Source organism: Engraulis encrasicolus, chromosome 24, assembly GCF_034702125.1.
Source record: "Engraulis encrasicolus isolate BLACKSEA-1 chromosome 24, IST_EnEncr_1.0, whole genome shotgun sequence".
Classification (NCBI taxonomy): domain Eukaryota; kingdom Metazoa; phylum Chordata; class Actinopteri; order Clupeiformes; family Engraulidae; genus Engraulis; species Engraulis encrasicolus.
Window position 1 is genome coordinate 25,305,402 of NC_085880.1, and position 17,859 is coordinate 25,323,260.

General features: G+C 42.4%; 1 protein-coding gene across 1 annotated transcript in view; it reads right to left on the reverse strand.

The window, feature by feature from the left end:
* Positions 1-1,033: 1,033 nt before the first annotated feature.
* LOC134441047 (uncharacterized) overlaps positions 1,034-17,859 on the reverse strand; it is a 52,315-nt gene continuing 35,489 nt past the window's right edge. Inside the window, exons 95-116 of the mRNA XM_063191243.1 lie at positions 17,133-17,323; positions 16,509-16,600; positions 16,101-16,231; positions 15,705-15,829; positions 14,152-14,269; positions 13,807-14,016; positions 13,046-13,216; positions 12,673-12,816; positions 11,734-11,789; positions 11,286-11,418; positions 10,200-10,282; positions 9,946-10,072; positions 9,184-9,374; positions 8,699-8,789; positions 7,848-7,968; positions 7,406-7,587; positions 5,614-5,769; positions 5,197-5,330; positions 4,403-4,551; positions 3,294-3,388; positions 2,757-3,018; positions 1,034-1,385 (exon numbers count right to left, since the gene is read on the reverse strand). Of these exons, the coding sequence (XP_063047313.1) occupies positions 1,288-1,385; positions 2,757-3,018; positions 3,294-3,388; positions 4,403-4,551; positions 5,197-5,330; positions 5,614-5,769; positions 7,406-7,587; positions 7,848-7,968; positions 8,699-8,789; positions 9,184-9,374; positions 9,946-10,072; positions 10,200-10,282; positions 11,286-11,418; positions 11,734-11,789; positions 12,673-12,816; positions 13,046-13,216; positions 13,807-14,016; positions 14,152-14,269; positions 15,705-15,829; positions 16,101-16,231; positions 16,509-16,600; positions 17,133-17,323 (3,060 nt within the window). The 3' untranslated portion in view covers positions 1,034-1,287. The remainder of the gene's footprint in view (positions 1,386-2,756; positions 3,019-3,293; positions 3,389-4,402; positions 4,552-5,196; positions 5,331-5,613; positions 5,770-7,405; positions 7,588-7,847; positions 7,969-8,698; positions 8,790-9,183; positions 9,375-9,945; positions 10,073-10,199; positions 10,283-11,285; positions 11,419-11,733; positions 11,790-12,672; positions 12,817-13,045; positions 13,217-13,806; positions 14,017-14,151; positions 14,270-15,704; positions 15,830-16,100; positions 16,232-16,508; positions 16,601-17,132; positions 17,324-17,859) is intronic.

Consider the following 17,859-nt stretch of genomic DNA (forward strand, 5'->3'; position numbering starts at 1 on the left):
GTTTGCGGTTGTGGTTGTGATGAGCCTCTAGCCTGACTACAGCTGCAGGCGTTGGTCTGTGGTTTTATAGGCCAAGCCAACACACAGTAATGGGAGTCCCATTGTGTCATCGCGGCGCATTCGTGCCGATACCTACAATACCTACATTGTTCTTCCTCAATAGCACAATAGAACATTCTTGTCTGTTGGGGTTTCTTTTCCACTACTGTACAAAACCGAAATGATGACATGGACTGCTGACCTTGAAGAGAAAATGCAACTTGGTCAGATTTATGTTCTATCTATCTAATACCTGAACACACATGAATTACAGACAGTAGGTAGACAAGTGATGAAGATTGAATGACCAAAAATGATTATTAACGGCGCACACACAAGAGACAAGAGATACCTGTATATGCACTCAAGGTGAAGCCATCTAAAAATACTATCTTAGTCTATTTGTCCTAAATCAATGTGGGTTATCTTATGTGAGCCAAACTGAAGTCTTGACAACATTGGCATAAAAGTATATGCTACACCACATTAAATATTCACCAGAGAAGACCCTAATGGCAAGATGACAAAATGATTATTTTCTATAATATCAATAGTATGTGAAATATCACTGTCCGAGTCTGAGTAGTACCACCCCTATGTCTGAAAATACCATCACATTCTTTTGAGACCTTCAAACTTTGACATTGTCCATGCCCCCTCACCCTCTGTAGGCACATAGGGCAGAGCTTTCAAGGTGTCGCATTTGGCGTGTCATTCAAAGAAGTTAACCAACATATTACAATTCTTGAATGGAAACATTACATCAAATATATTTGATATTGGTTTTTATGCTTCAGCAAATGAAGCATTTGAAATTTGGTCCACATTTTGAACCACCCTATATAATAGGTAATAAGAACTATAGCATAAACCTGTGGCTTGAATTTCCCAAAGCTGTAAGACTTTTAAAAAAAGAAAAGAAACGCACACACTGGGGTTGATAAAATGTCATAATATTTATATAACTTTGCAGGGAAAGCATTGTATTAATGACAGAGGGAGGAAAAAATACATTCATATGTCTGATATTTAATAAATACCTCAAAGAAACAACATTAAACCAATAAATGAAAATTGATAATTTAGTATATAGTAATATAGTCAACAGATATAAGAATCATAAACCACAGAGTACCAGGTCTACATACAAATATTAAGAGATTAAGACACGTAAATTATCCTTAGAGTATACAGTAAATTAGTAACATTTAGAGCATATCATCAGTAATGCATAGCTCAGTGTGGTGTTCAGGCCAGCATCAGGACCACTGTCAGCAGCAGAGCAACACTGAGGATGGAGGAGGTCTGGAGGCGGACTCCTCCAGCAGTGGGAAGGGACGTGGTAGCTGAAAACGCAACAGAGCAATGATGACATCAGGGCTGATGAAGTGATAAACCTGGCTATGTTAACTAACAGAAAGAGGTAAACTTTCTAGTGGGTACTCTACAAGTGTCATTTACAGTAATCAAGAAAGTTAGGACACCATGCTCTTTTGTTTAGCTGAGTTACAACTACCTCCAGATTTACTAAACCTGGTCAATTACTGAGCCACTTGCTTAGAGTACCCCGCAGGAAACTTAATTTTTATTTTTTTTTGTTATTTTGCTCCATTCAGTTACTGTTGGTCGTTATTGTGTTAATGTTGTATCTGAAATGTATGACAGCCAAGGCACTCTTCACCTTCCATTTTAAAAGGCTTTAATTAATACTGAACTTTTTTTGAAGGCCTTTCTTCAGAGCTTAAAATACTCCTCCCAGGTCCCAGATATATCGTCTCAAAGATACTGCATATCATAGCCAATATAAGGAGTTACTGCATATGCATTGCCAAAGCAATAAAGTGCAATCAATTCTGGATTCCCAAATTGGAGTGATCGGCCATGACATCAACCCTCCCCCCACCCAGTGGTTCCCAACCTATGGGTCGGGACCCCCCTTATGGGTCACCAAAGATCCACAGGGGGTCGCGGAGCCCTCTTGATTTTAAGGGGTTTCGTTTTAAATATATATAGCCCATGTTGAATAAAAGAACAAGCATTTAACTAATAAATGCATATACGCAACAAATTGTAAGTGCTACATTAAACATTTATTCTATATTTGACCAAAGACGAATTGAGGAATAAAATAACTAAAATAAGTTATCGCAGGAAACGGAGGGCATCTTGTGACTCCGTCTCGTGCGGGCGCTCGCGTGGTTGGGTCACCAAAGCTTAAAATAGTAAAAACATGGGTCCCCTAAGAAAAAGGTTGGGAACCACTGCCCCAACCCATACTGCACAGTTATCTTAACCCCTCCTCCAACTATCAGTAACAACTATTACACTGAGAGACATGTTATATTTGAATGTTTAATGTGAAATAATCTGTTTTGTATGTATGCTACTAGACACCTACATTTCCTTTGGGATTAATAAATGCTACTCTACTCTACTCTACTCTACTCTACTCTACTCTACTCTGCTCTACTCTACTCTACTCTACTCTACTCTACTCTACTCTACTCTACTCACAATCACATTCATTCTGAACCTCCACGTGACACCTAAAGGGCCATGGCCACATAGGCCCTTAAACAAAGCCTTAAATCATAGGGATTCCAGAGGAAACTCCCTATGAACCATCTCTACCTTATTAACGATTTCTTTCCCCCTCCGCCCATGGTATTACAAATGTGCATGGATGGTGCAGAGATGGACCCAAAAGGTGGACCTACCTTGGCCTGGTACAACAGGAATGGCGGTTGCGGTGGAGTTGGTGTCTGTGCTATTGGCATTGCTGGTGGCATTGGTCAACGGGGCAGTTGTCACGGTGGCCACTGAAGCTCTCCCTCCTTCCAGGCCCAGACCAAGCGAGTCGAGCTCCGACTGCAGCTGCTCCCCAATCCAAGACCTGATGAGGGAGTTGTTCTCAAACGTCTTCAGGTCATTTATGTTCACCTCCCCAAGAAGTCCTTGGACCTCACTCACAGTAAGGTTCTGAAATGAGAGCCAAATAAGACATTAAGCAAAACGTCCTTAGATGTAAAATTGTGAGCCATGAATCCAATTCACCAGAATCTAGCATTCATGGGCAAAATGTTAAAAATGTATGTATTTTATAGAGTTGAACAATGAACATAATACTAAACTATAATTTCTAACTATTCACGTACTTCAGTCATGCATTAGTAGATCAGTCAAATAAAAGCATGATGCCAATTTAACCAGTCTCAATCAGTCATGGTACTACCGTAAAAGTGGTTAATATTTACCTTAACGACATCTGGATCGAGGCTGAGGAAGGTTGTGATATCCATGCTGACATTCTGTGTTGCTAAACTACGGATATCTGTGAGAGAAGCGCCACCTGTAGGGCAAAGGTAGAGACATTTCAATTATTAAATAATTAAAAAATAAATTTAAAATACAGGTACTGAAATGCATACACCACAACCACTGGAGAAAACAACAGAGAAAGAAACAATACAGACTGAATAGTAAATGAGGAAAACTCAGATGCATATAAATATGGATATGAATAATATTATTTGCTCAAAAGAAGGCAAGGTGCATGTACACATATGAAAATAGACAGTACTTAGAGTTGCACTCACTGTGTAAGATTTTTAGTTGTCTATTTCCAGAATTTATGCTGCCCATTCACTAATGTTACTTTTTTCATGAATACTTACCACTACCATCAAATTCTAAGTATTCATTATGACTGAGAAAATTGCACTTTTCATACATGAAAAGGGGGATCTTCTCCATGGTCTGCCATTTTGAATGTCAAGAAATAGCCATTTTTAGCTGCGAAAATTGCTGTACTTTGGTCATACTAGTAAATATTGGTTTGTTACTTTAGTAAATTCATTAAAAGATCATATTTGGCAATAAGTAGCACAGTTTCAATGAGCAGGGTAGTTGCAATACCTTCTCTGGCCACATCCTACACAGTGCACCTTTAAGTGGAGTACTTTCCCAAACTCTACAATCAGTGGCGTGGAACAGGGGGGGAAAACCGTTGACTCATTCTTAGAGCCCAGCCCACCTGGGGGGGCCCATCGGGGGCCCTCCTATGGAACATGGTCCATGGAAAATGTTCTTGAGGGGCCCATGAAAGAGATTGTTCCTGGGGCCCCAAATTTGGTGCTACGCCCTTGTCTACAATAACATCACCAATACAGCCAATGCAAAACCCCTGTTGCGTGAGGAAAATTGCAAGGTCGAGAAGATCTTTGCTAATGTCTAGTGTAGCCTAGGCGTTTGAATGGAGAGATAACCTTGACCTTTGAGAGATTACTTTTTGCCATCCTTGATCTTCATAAACATAACATTTTCAAAGTCTTTTCTAGAGCTTGCCCAGGCCCTGCCGTCCTACCCAGGTATGAGGAGATGAGATGGTAGTAGGAGGTGGTAGCCGCGGTGCTCCTCTGAGTTCTCACGAAGCTGAAGGCAGCCTTGGCGATGCTGTAGAGAGCTGCCTTCTGTTGGGTGGAGCAGGACGCCAGGTCTGTAGCCTCTGTGTTCCTGTGGAGAGAGGAGAGGAGACGAGACGAGACGAGAGGCAGAACAAGGATTGGAGAGGAGAGGAGAGGAGAGGAGAGGATAGGAGAGGAGAGGAGAGGAGAGGAGAGGAGAGGATAGGAGAGGAGAGGAGAGGAGAGGAGAGGAGAGGCAGAACAAAGAGATGAGAGGGCCTCATAATCAGTGTACTGGTGGAGCATTCTCAGACAACCAGCCATGGCTCATCTGATGATTCCACAAACATGTCATATGTCACCACGAGTGACATCATGGAACTCTGTAGCACCTTTCATGTAAATGGGATCACCAGCGATCCCATTCACTATTTGCTGAAAAAGTCGAACAACATTGCTACTACAATAACACATTAAGACATGGTCATACAGTTTTTAAATGCGTCCTAGCATCTCTATAAGATTGTATGTCCGTCCGTCGGTCTGTTGGTCCGTCCGTCCGTCTGTTGGTCCGTCCGTCCGTCTGAAACGCTTTCTTTCAATTGTTATTCCCTCCTGTGTCCACAAGGCGGCAGTGCATAGACGGACGCATCTTTGTCCGCCTGTCGGACTTGTTTGACAATAAGGTTAAAACATAGGTTCTTGTATGGAAGAGGTCAGTGCACAGAGGTGTTGGGGTATACACTGCACTCACTTCAAGCTGTCTGTTGTGATGTTGCTCAGTATGCTGGTGTCCAGAGAGCAGACGCTGGAGCCGACCGCATTGATCTCCTCACTGCCCAGAGTGTTGTTGGCTACACTCAGGTACTTCATGATGACCGCTTTACTCTGTAACGAATAGTAATAAAACAGGAGAGCAGTGAGCGAGTGTGTGTGTGTGTGTGTGTGTGTACGTGTGTGAGAGAGAGACAGATAGCTGTGTGTCTTACACAGTTCATATTCACTTGCAAGCTTTACATTGTTGGTGAACGTTAAAACACAACATATCACAGGGCATACTGTGTGTGTGTGTGTGTGTGTGTGTGTGTGTGTGTGTGTGTGTGTGTGTGTGTGTGTGTGTGTGTGTGTGTGTGTGTGTGTGTGTGTGTGTGTATCCTTTCCACTCTCTTACCTCGGTAGTGTTCCATTCACCGTCGTCTGTGTTGAAGAGGGCCGCCAGAGTGTCAATGGTAGTGATGTTCCACTTACTGATGTCATCCGGGGTGGCCACGCGAGCCGTAGAGCCAAGAACCTGGAGCTCAGAGTCCTTTATACCACCTGGGTATGCCTGGTAAAACACAGTACGACACAAGATAGATTTAGCAAACACATACTGTAACAGGCAGCATGAAACGACAAAAGATTGTAATGTTGCTGTAACAAAAAGAAAAACCTGTAGGCAGTGTTGGGAAAGTTACTCAAAAACTGTAATGCATTACTGATTACATGTTAGTATCTTTTCAGAATAATCCCTTACACTACAATATTTGAAAATGTAAGGCATTACACTACTATTGCATTACTTTGGTAGCCAAAAGAACTGTGGGCCTAAATATGGATCTGGCAATATACCGTATTAAGTGTAAATCAAGCTCATGAGTCATGACTTTTTCACCTCCAACTTAGGAGGTGTTTTTGGCAGCATGCAGACTAAAAACTACCAGGCTCAGGAATAGCTTCTTTCTGACCCACCACACTGAATAACACTAAAAATACAGGTCATTGTAATGCATTTGTAACTCAAGTTATTTTGCATTGCAAATAGGTAAATATTACATATTTTTGGCCTGTAATGCCCTACATTACTAGCCTGGTCCTGACCATCCCATAATACTACCATTTCATTTCGTATTTATGGTCTGGCATTTGTTTGCTCTGAAGCGATTGTAGGAAGCAGGAAGTTTGCACTCAGTTATGGTTTGAAATTATTGGACACCTCTCACCCAATCGCTGGCAGTTACTCAACAACAACATAGCACAGACCAATGGCTCTGGCGCAGATGTGTACGTCATTGTCACGAGCGTCCTCCCCCTTTCGTCTCCATTGGGGGGGGGGGGGGGGGGCGTATTCGGTTATTGGCTGTTTTCTGAGGGGGGCGTTGCGATCAAAATTCTACTGCTCCAGGCACTCCACAGAGAAGCACGGCCAGACTACAGTAGTGGAGCCAATCCTTTGGCGGAAGTACGTAGGATGGCTTGCGAGGCTACTACATTACTGCATTACAGCAAAAACTAATGCATTATAGTAATTAATTACTTTTGTAATGCATTACCTCCCAACACTGCCTGTAGGGAGCACAGGACAAGTTGGTGAAGACTCATGTATTCATGTAGCCTGGGTGAAAAGCCGACTGTTGACTCCGTCAATCAGTCTGGCAAAAGCCATGAGGAATATCTCCGTGGACGGTGGGAGATGGTCTGATCTTACTCTACCATTACCATTACTCTACTCTTACCATTTAAATTGATTGGAGTTCCAAACTCAAATTAAAACCCATATTGTGCTTTATTAGCATATACCTGTTACATTATAGCGTCGCAAAAGCATACAAATAACAAAACGAAAGTGTGAATATAGTTACCTTAACCAATCAGTAACGGAGCTCGCGGGTGAGTTCTACGTCACCACTCTCAACTGTTTGCTGATTGGCTAAACACTGAGAGAACCGAGCTCGAGGCTTTTGCCAGACAATGTGCGGAGCCAAGATCTTTGGGTGGAGTACATGGATGGCGTCGCCAGGCTAGTATTCATGCACTCTGCATTTCAAAACCTACACTTCTCATCTCTGATAATGAGTAGCTATGATTGTGTCCTCGTTTTAAGTCGCTTTGGTTATAAAGTGTCTGCCAAATGCAAGGTAATGTAATAATGTAATGTCATGTAATGTAATGTAAAATGTAATGAGTCATATCTGGGGATTTACCTGATTCAACTTGGCCAAGATGATGGTCTGGAAGGATTGATCATCCACCTTCTCTGTTATTGTGGCCAGGTTATGCTTCAGGATGTCCAAGTTAAGGCAGAGGTCGAACTGCACCGCGTCATAGCCGAAGGGGAAGGATGGATCATTGACAGTCGATTCAGTGATGTTCCCAAGTGTGCACCCTGAAATGAAATAAATAAAGTCAACCGCTGAATTAACCCTAACTTCAAGTATTTCCTTGTGAAATGCGTTGATGTCTTTCTTCAGCTGTAGTATTTGTTTCAAAGCATGTGTCGCATCACGTTTTACCCTATGCCATATTTTTTAAAGAATGGCCAACACACAGGAAAGGATGGATAGCCTGGTCACGAGAAATGAATATGTGACCGTACAAGTTAATGCGTGGGAGTAAAGTGATAAAAGAAATGTGTGATTCCTTTACCAGCGCTTCGTCTGACTCGGCGAGAGTTACACCGCCTGAAGAGTCTTCTCAGCTTTCTCTTCGCGACCCTCTGTTTCCTCATGGTGGGCATGAAGGACCGCAGGAACGCCCGCTTCTCAGACTGCAAAACGGGAAAGGACGTACACAATTTTATTATCTATGGTGGAACCCTCTACTTCCAAAGAGCCATTTTAGCCTAGTAATCTAAAGTGCTATCAAAGTGTTTTTGATTTTTTTCTGGTTGAATCTGTTTACCAAGTCGTGGAGGCTTAGCAGTGGCTGTGGTGGGCTATGATGTGAAGTTTAACAAGTTGAACCTGTTTGAACTCCAAGCGTTTGTTTCATGACTTTGTTAAAGTTACGGTGCCAGACTGTACTTTTTGTGTTATATTCTGGCTTGACAGGGTACCTCTACTTACTAATCAGCAATAGAAATGTGGGACAAAGGTAGCAGTAGGTACTGCAAGGTACTGCCAGAGTTCAACATTCTACTTTGTGGAAAGCCTACCACACTGCTTGTTATGGATGATGAAATGTAGGGGTCTACTATTTCTTTCATGTTGCATTTTCTGAGTTGGCATCAGATATTTCGATAAAAGAAAGAATGCAGGGAAGATGGCATTGCCAGAGTTCAAGTTATTCTACTGACTTCAAACCTACTAGATGAAATATTTTTGAAGGACATTTTACATGTTGAGTCACATCATTTTACATCTTAAAATGCTCTCAAATATTTCAATAACATAGCAGATTGATTGCTGAAAAGACAAGCCGACAAGACCAATCAAAGTGAAGAGGTATGAGGCTATAAGGTGGAGAAGGCTCTGTATAATGACGTGGAGAAGCCTCACCCAGATGAAGTTGTCCCAGAAGTTGCGTGTGAGGTAAAGTGGGAGGATGGCCAGGTCTTGCAGGGTTTGCTGGTCCCATGTGGTCTTGTTTCTGTTTAGGGAAAATTAGGGATATGAGAAATATAATGCATTCTAGATGTTGCTCCACAGTCAACAGTACGTCTAACATCATGCGACAGGGATCCTCCTGGTGTTAACATTGTGTTGTACTTGCAACAGTACCTTAACATCTGTAAGTCATAGTACATTTCCAAAAACCCATGTTCCATCCATTACATTGGTATGAATGGTCTGAAGCACTTAAAGCTTTTTGCATTGTGTTGGCTCAAACCAGACATATTTTGATAGTGAAGACCAAAAACTACTACACAGTGCACCTTGAAGAATCTCTTAAGCATGCTTGGTGAGAGGGAGAGAAAAAACATTTCAAGGTAGGTATTTCTACAAGTTACAAAGTACAGTGGCAGCGCATTGCCCATACACACCCATATTTAGTGTTTCCTGAGAGCAGGAGGGCTTCAATGGCTGTGACCTGAGCATCAGTAAAGTCTGGACAGTTCTTGAGCTTCTCCAGGATGGCTGAATCAGAGTTCTGGATGTATGTGCCATCCAGGTTGCACACCATGTTGCCAAGGATGTCCAAGTCTGCCACACCAATTTTGAAACCGGTGATGCCCTATTGTGCAAGACACACAGTCAAGCATAGGAAACGTCATCATATATGAAATGAGTGGCAATGAAAATAGACAGACCTATTGAATCAATCAATGTATTTTTGTACAAATGTCCATGAACTTCAATGTATCATGTACAAATGGTGCATGTCAGGGTGGGCAGGGCTACTTTCCAAAGACTTTGAATATATACATACTGCCCATATACTGTAATAGTCCACTTGGCTTTTAGCTTTTTAGAGGTTCCACTCTCAGTGGCAAAGTGAAGAACCTCCAAATGTTCTTTGGGATATTCATAATTGTACAGTGTTTTCTTAGGAACATTCGTATTGAATACTAGATCAATGTTAACTACACACTGTCCCTTTTAAAAAATAAATGTAAACTTGAACTTGAGGTTCTTCCCAGCCAGAACTGATGTTTCACCTCAGAGACTTTTTAGGTTTCTCCAGAGTGTTAGTATATACCATATGCCCTATGGCTCTGACTTAAATAATTGCTTTGAAAAGGTGGACCAATATGTGTTATTGAACTATAACGTCTGAATCCATGCTACTACCCCTCAACACTTACCAAACAGCTCTGAGCATTGTTCCACAGATTGGTCTTAATACTGAGGCCACTGGAAATGATGGAGAAGTCAGCCGTACTGAGAGCTTGGAAGTAGGACTTGCAATTGGCCTTGTCTACTGTTGAATAGCTGAAACACAAGGAAAGTTGCAGACATGAGAAAAACAACGCATTGACAAAATAAAGAATGGATATTAATTCAGGGGGCATTATGATCGTTTCCCCAAAACCAATCAGTGTTTATTGTCAGCACTCACTCATAGTAGAGCAGCATATCTGTTGGGTAGTCTGTGAAGTTCTGTGAGGCTTCACTCTTCACAAGGTTGTACATGCAAGTCAGCTATGCAGGTGAAAATATAAGATTGCAATTAGTACAATTTCACACAGACATACACTTGTTGCATGCATATGCACACACACAGTGTCAAAGAAAGGAATTCGAGTAGCAGGCCTAGAGAGCTGTGTTATTTAGAGTCACAGTTAAGTTAGGCTATAACTTAGGTGCTGGTACCGTACGTATGTGGTACGTACAGTATGTGAATATTTTTTAAAATGCGGATATTTTTTATCCGTTTACTTATCAACATGTTTTAGCTGCCTAAATGTGATATTTTTTTAAAACTGTTGTTTTGGTATGTGCATTCTAAAACTATGTTAACCCATTGACGCCTAATGCAACTTCAAAAAAGGGTGCTGAATGCCTGAGCCCTTTTTGAGAAAAGTTGCCCTCAGCCTATAAAACCATAAATATCTCAGCTCCTGAAGCACATAAAAATATGCACTAACTTGCATTTAAGTGCTAAGACCTTCATCTTTCATTAGAATGTGTTTATTCATCTCAAACAAACAGAGATTTTTAATAAAGTTGTCTCAAATCTCATGAGCCTGAATGTTTGCGTAATGCAGCTCCAGGCGCCAGGGCCAATGCTGCGCAACGCAACATCAGGCATCAATGGGTTAATGTGTAAACAAGGGGCCAAAACCAATGTGTTTTCGAAACTATCCATACACGTGTAAGCAGCTTCTAAGGTTGAAAGTGTCCGATAAATGTAATGTAAACTACTGTATGACATCATCCAGCATTACATGAGTAGATGGAAGAGAGTATGGGGGTATCACAGGGACCTATACACCTGACGAAGACCGCCTGAGGTCGAAACGTTGTGTTCAATAAATCGGTGAGCAGTAACAGTGTGCGGATTTCCTTTCTTATCTTGGTATCACAGGGACCCTCAGTGTGAAAGTAGGAAGGTGTATGCTACGTTATAGTCTATAAACCATTCTGCCATACAAGAAACAAAAAGGACATTCACACAACAAATAAATTAGGCTGAACTCTTCACCTGCGACTCTCTCAGCACCACCTTTCGACGTCGCCGTCTTGGTCTGCAAGCTCGCACCAGGCGCCGCACTTTCACCTTTGTTACAGTCTGAACGGAGGTGCAGGTGAAGCCTTGCAACACCGATGCAGAAAGCCTGCATGCACAACAAAGGCACAGTGTAAGTGTAATGCAATAAGTGACGGGCAACCTGGATTCATTAGTTTTACAATCCAGTGCCGTAGGCTCCACATGACCTGGTTTTACCTGTCCAATTTCAGCAGGTGATCGTTCAACCAGGCAATCACCAGTCCAATTCAACCAGGTAATCACCTGGTACAGATGATACCAGGTCATTTGGAATGTGGCACTGGGTACTAACTAATTATTCCAAGATGCCCATAACTGAATGTAACATTGCAATGTAATGGTGATGAAAAAGGAGGCAGAAAGCTACAAGACAAAAGCTTACTCTTCTGTTCCATCGTCACCCACAGCAGATGCAACTCCATTGAAGAGCATTGCAGCCTGTCGAAAAGAACACCCATGTTATTCATGCAAAATGAATGACTGTTTATTACCTATATATTTATTATATGGGTGTTTTGCTACTGATGGGTTGATTAATGTGCCTAGGCCTGCAGCGTTACATCCATCATTTACCATAAGTCTGGCAGTCAGAATAAGTCCTGGATAAGAGCTACAATAAGGACCATGCCCTCATCATGTGTAGATACATGTACATTTAGCTTAGCCATCACGGCTTAAACTCTCTGTGAGTGGGGGAACTCTCTCAGTGGGGACGTTTGTGCAGCATAACAGGAAGTATGGGCAGGCCCAGCTCAGACCAGGGGCCTCCAGTACCAAGTGGGGTTACGGGTTGATTTTGAGGGTAACTTGATGATGTGCTGTGTAACTTCCTATTCCATGAAAGGTGGATATGTTAGAAGGGTATGCTGCCATTGTAATTTACTCTACATCTAAAACCTGGTCTTGGTGGTTTATGTTCTTGGTAACGTTCAAGTTTATCTACTTTCTATCCGAAAGGTTGAAACCGACCATGAAGTATCATTCCACCATGTGAAGGTGCAGAACACATTTCAAAACACTTCCACCCCTTCTCAGTGAAATTGAAATCTGTGCTGCAGAAATGATTGGTCACAACCTTTCTCTGATAGGCCGCATTTGCCCTGCTACTGGAACGCACAGGAACTCCAGTTTAGGCAACTCGGAGTAGACAAATCAATATCGAAATTAGCATCATAATACTGGTTACCACCATGTTTTTGTTAACCCTATGTTACGTCTGTGTAGGTTGAACTCTGTTCGTAGTACAGGCCCCAGGTTGTTAAATATTGTTATGGGGCACTATCCCCTCACTATCTACACACTATGAATAATACTAAATTACCTGCTGGGCCTTCCATGTTTTCTTGTTGATTTCTGTGACGCTGACGGAGCTGGAGGATGTCAACAGGACTGAAGGAATGGAACCAGCCAGGGCATCAGGGACATTTGTCATCAGCTGAGTTATACTCTGATCTATGGAGATAATCTGTCGCAAAAAAGAAAAAAATACAGACACACACACACACACACACACACACACAAACACACACACACACACACACACACACACACACACACACACACACACACACACACACACACACAAACACACACACACACACACACACAATATAAATATATAGCCCAAAAATTGTGTATATACAATACATATACTATTTCAGGTAAATGGTCCCTTTCAGACACTGCCAACTCACCTTGGTAACATAGACCTGCTGTACAATGGAGGGTGCGGTGAGCATGTTTTGAATGAAGACGGTGTTGGTGGTGGTGGTGAGCAGCTGAGAGGACACCATGCTGGAAATGATGGTCGTTGGAACGCCTTGGATGAGGGTTCCCAAGGAGACCAAGGAGGCAGCTGTATTGATCTAAAAAAAAGGTTGGATGGACACATATAGAAGCTGATGTCAGGGAACATAAATGTAGAAAAAAGAGGTATCGCACACCAATAAAGTCTTTCTTGAGGTGCTGGCTTCCTGAGCATATAAATGTTAAAGAAAAAGAAAAGAATGCCGCACACTCTGCTCTGCTTTTTCACCATTAAAACATGGAGCAGAGTGTGCGGCATTCTTTTCTTTTTCTTTATCAGGGAACATAAATGAACACAATATCAATATGTTGTTTTGAATTAGTCGACACCATTTACATCTAATCCATTTGGCTTGCACGTCATTGAAAACCAAGTAAATTGTAACGTGTAAATTACTTGACGTGACATATCAGCTCATCACCATCAGAAACAATCATCCCTCTCCAGGGAGGTGTGAAAGTAACAACTACTGACACCTATGTGATGCTTTTATAAAGTGGAGAAGGGAGGGGTCTGGATAACTACTTGTGTTCCTTCTTCATTAACCAGAAACTGAGTTAGTTCCTTGGATGAGGAACCAAGTCTTTCATGCTCCTAGAGACTGCATTAAATGGGGACAAAAGTGGATAAGAGACACCCATCGAATACCTGCATGGTCTGTGTGATGGACTGGACGAGAGCATTGGCTTGACCCTGGTTCCAGCCACTGACCAGACTGAGCGTGTCGAGTGAGGACACAATCACACTGGACGGAGCCGAACTGATCTGGCCCACTGTGAGGCTGGTGCTTTCGTTGCCAAGCGACTGGATGGTGTCCGAGGACAGTGTAGGCAGGTTTGCAACAAGAGCGGCAGAAATCTGAACAAAGCAGAAAGATTTCAAGAGATTTAGAAGATGCTCTGCCGTGTCAGAGGACTGTTCCAGTGATTAATCACAACTACATTTGGACAGGCAATTAAAATAAAATCAGAACAAACGAGCACTGAATTTTACCTCAGGTTCAGTTCCATTGCAATACAGTTTTAGGCGGTCCAGCATGGTTATACTGTCCGTCTCACCCAAATCCTCAAAGGCAGAGAGAGGTACAAGGCACACAAAACTGCCTGGGAGACTGGAAAACACAAATGGGGGATTGGGAGAAAGGAAGGTTAGGAGAAATCAATCATAAACATTGAACAGCAACCTTTTCTAGCTAACGCATGAGCAAAGTGAACCAGCAGCATCTCTAGACCTGCCCCCTGTCCATTAGGCTACGGCTAAAAGCTACTTTTATATTGCCAACTATATACTTCAAGTTCTTATTAGTAAAATATACAATCACCGGCCACTATATTAGGAACACCTGTTACAACTGTTCATTGAGGCACATTTCTGATCAGGCAATCACATGGTGGCAAGTTCAAACCGAGCATCACAATGGGAAAGAAAGGATATTTAAATGACTTTGAACATGGCATGGCTGTTGGTGCCGAAAGGTCTTGATTTGAGTATTTCAGAAAAGACTGATCAACTGGGATATTCACACATAACCATCTCTCGGGTTTCCAAAAAATGGTACGAAAAAGAGTACAGTGAGCAGCGATTCTGTGGCCAAAATGCCTTGTCGATTGCAGAGGTCAGAGGAGAATGGCCGGACTGGTTGGAGCTGATACAAAGCCAACGTTAAGTCAAATAACCACTCATTACAACCGAGGTATGCATAAGAGAATCCCTGATTACACACCACATCAAATCTTGAGGCAAATAGGCTACAGCAGCAGAAAACCATATGTGGTCCCACTCCTGTCAGCTTAGAGCAGGAAAATGAGGCAACAATTTGGACAGGCTCACCATAAAAAACACTAGAAGATTTGAAAAATGTTGCTTGGTCTGATGAGTCTTGGTATCAACTGCAACACTCAGGTGGAATGGTCAGAATTTGGCGTCAGCAACATGTAAACAAGGGTAAACCCTGCCTTACATCAACATTTCAGGCTGGGGATATAATGGCATAAGGATATTTTCTTGGCACAATTTGGGCCATTTAGTACCAATTTATGTTTGTTGGAATGCCACAGCCTACTTGAGTATTGTTGTAGGCAGTTCAGACAGTTCTGAAGGCAAAAGGGGGTCCAACACAGCCCTAGAGAGGTGTTCCTAATGAAGTGGCCGGTGAGTGTAGGCCTACTTGAAGTACAGTATGCCTGTGTACCTGAAGTATACCCGAAGTATACTTTACTCATAGGGACTTGAAGTATAAAAGTGTAAGTTTACTTACTATACTTACAATATACTATGAACTACATTATATACTTTATACTGTATACTTAAAAATGTCCAATTTGGTCTGGAGAAGTATTCAATTAGTATACTTTCTATCTAGTACACTGGAAGTACATGGCCTGAAGTATATTATACTTAAAATAATGGAAGTCAAGTATACAAAGTGCTGACCAACAGCTGACCAACATTGTGCACAATGCGGTGCTAAGAAATAGGAAGGACAAAGAATTATTTGTAAAGCACAATTTAAAGAATGTGAGGGTAACTGATGGCTAGCCACTCACCTGATGGGGCTGAATGTGGGGTTTTGGGTGTAGAGCAGAGTTGTGTAGTAGGTGACAACTGCAGAGGTGATATCTGCGCTGTTGAAGAGCTCAATGTTTGCAGTGTTCTCCAGGAGCACACCAAGCTTTGTGGGAAGAAAACAAAAACAAATCAGCACGACACAAACTACAATCTGTGTGTGTGTGTGTCTGTGTGTGTGTGTGTGTGTGTGTGTGTGTGTGTGTGTGTGTGTGTGTGTGTGTGTGTGTGTGTGTGTGTGTGTCTGTGTCTGTGTCTGTGTCTGTGTCTGTGTGTGTGTGTGTGTGTGTGTGTGTGTGTGTGTGTGTCTGTGTGTGTGTGTGTGTGTGTGTGTGTGTGTGTGTGTGTGTGTGTGTGTGTGGATATGACTAGATCACCTGGCTGGAAGACGAGAAGGACTGAAGGTCGCTCACAGAGACGTAAACGATGAATGTGCCGATATAATTCACAAACCAGGCCGTGGAGTTCAACTCTGGGTTACCAGGATTGTAGCATCGTGGTGAGGTATCTTCACAAAAAGAAATTAAGGTCAGTCTATCTGTCTTTTAAAAGTGTAGTCTGCATTTTATGATAAGAATGGTCGTCGCACACTCACAAAAGTACAGTCCGCCCCATTTGTGTCTTTATAAATAATTTTAATTGAAGTAATAATTAAATATCCATTTATATAAATAATAATAACATTATGCCATTTTCTATACAGGTTAAAACTATTAATATGTCATATATTGGTTGTTACAGTTAATTAAGACCAAACTAATATGAAATTGACAGCTAAATCTTACTGTTGCCAAGGTAAGCCTGGATGGAGGAGTAAACGTCTGCTTGGCTGAAGTCGGCACTGCTGTAGTTGAAACTGCTGCCGAGAATGGAGACCCTGGAGATGAATAACACCAGCAAGTTAGTCTGAAACTAATTAGGCATCCTCACATTTTGCCCCTTTCAGACTTTAAAGCCAACTCAAATTTTGGCTTTGGCTTCTTTCTGCACATATGGAAATGCTCCAAAGAATGAGCCCATTTTTTGAGAGACAACATTCTGAGGTTGAACAGTGTGCTGTCAGCGTCGCACAGTCAGTGTCGCGCAGCCAGCGATTGTTTATTAACGGTAAACCCATGTATGCGGGGAAAGAGGAAGTACAAAGTATATTGTACGAACAAAATAGCACCAATCCCAATGCAGGGCAGACACAGCCAGCGTTCAGAAAGTAAAAACCCTGCCACATAATTTCCACAGCCAAGAGTCAACCGAAAGAACCAGCTGATCCTAATCACCATAAAACCTTTAGCCAGGTTGATGAGCTGCTTCGTGAAATGACCTGTATTAGGAATACAGGCAGAAGGAATATCTGGCAGGAATTAAAAAAAAAAAAACATTTTGTCTACCCCTGATCCCAATAATCAACTCACAGTTTTTGGTATGAGAAGCAAGAGGCATTCTGTATCAGAGACGCGCTGATGAGGTCTTTGGTGAGGAAGGGGAGGTAGTTCTTCAAGCTTGTGTCAAACCAGCGCTCTGCTTCAGCAGGTGTGGAGGCATCCAGAGCCAGAGACCAGACGCAGGACAGTGTCTCCCTCTGGACCAACTCGGGATCAGTGGACTGCATGTCAGAAAACAGATGGTCGGGGAACGTAAGGGGTACACAATACAAAGATTTTCAATATGGTACCAACTACCTAGCCTCGCGAGCCATCCTACGTACTTCCGCCAAAAGATTGGCTCCACTACTGTAGTCTGGCCGTGCTTCTCTGTGGAGTGCTTGGAGCAGTAGAATTTTGATTGCAACGCCCCCCCCCCCAGAAAACAGCCAATAATCGAATACGCCCCCCACGTGGGGGCGAAAGGGGGAGGACGCTCGTGACAATGACGTACACATCTGCGCCAGAGCCATTGGTCTGCGCTATGTTGTTGTTGAGTAACTGCCAGCGATTGGGTGAGAGGTGTCCAATGATTTCAAACCATAACTGAGTGCAAACTTCCTGCTTCCTACAATCGCTTCAGAGCAAACAAATGCCAGACCATGAATACGAAATGAAACGGTAGTATTATGGGATGGTCAGGACCAGGCTACCAACTACCAGGGGTTAACATGAACTTTTTCACTTGCTATCCACTGTGGCTAGTGGTTTTCCTGAG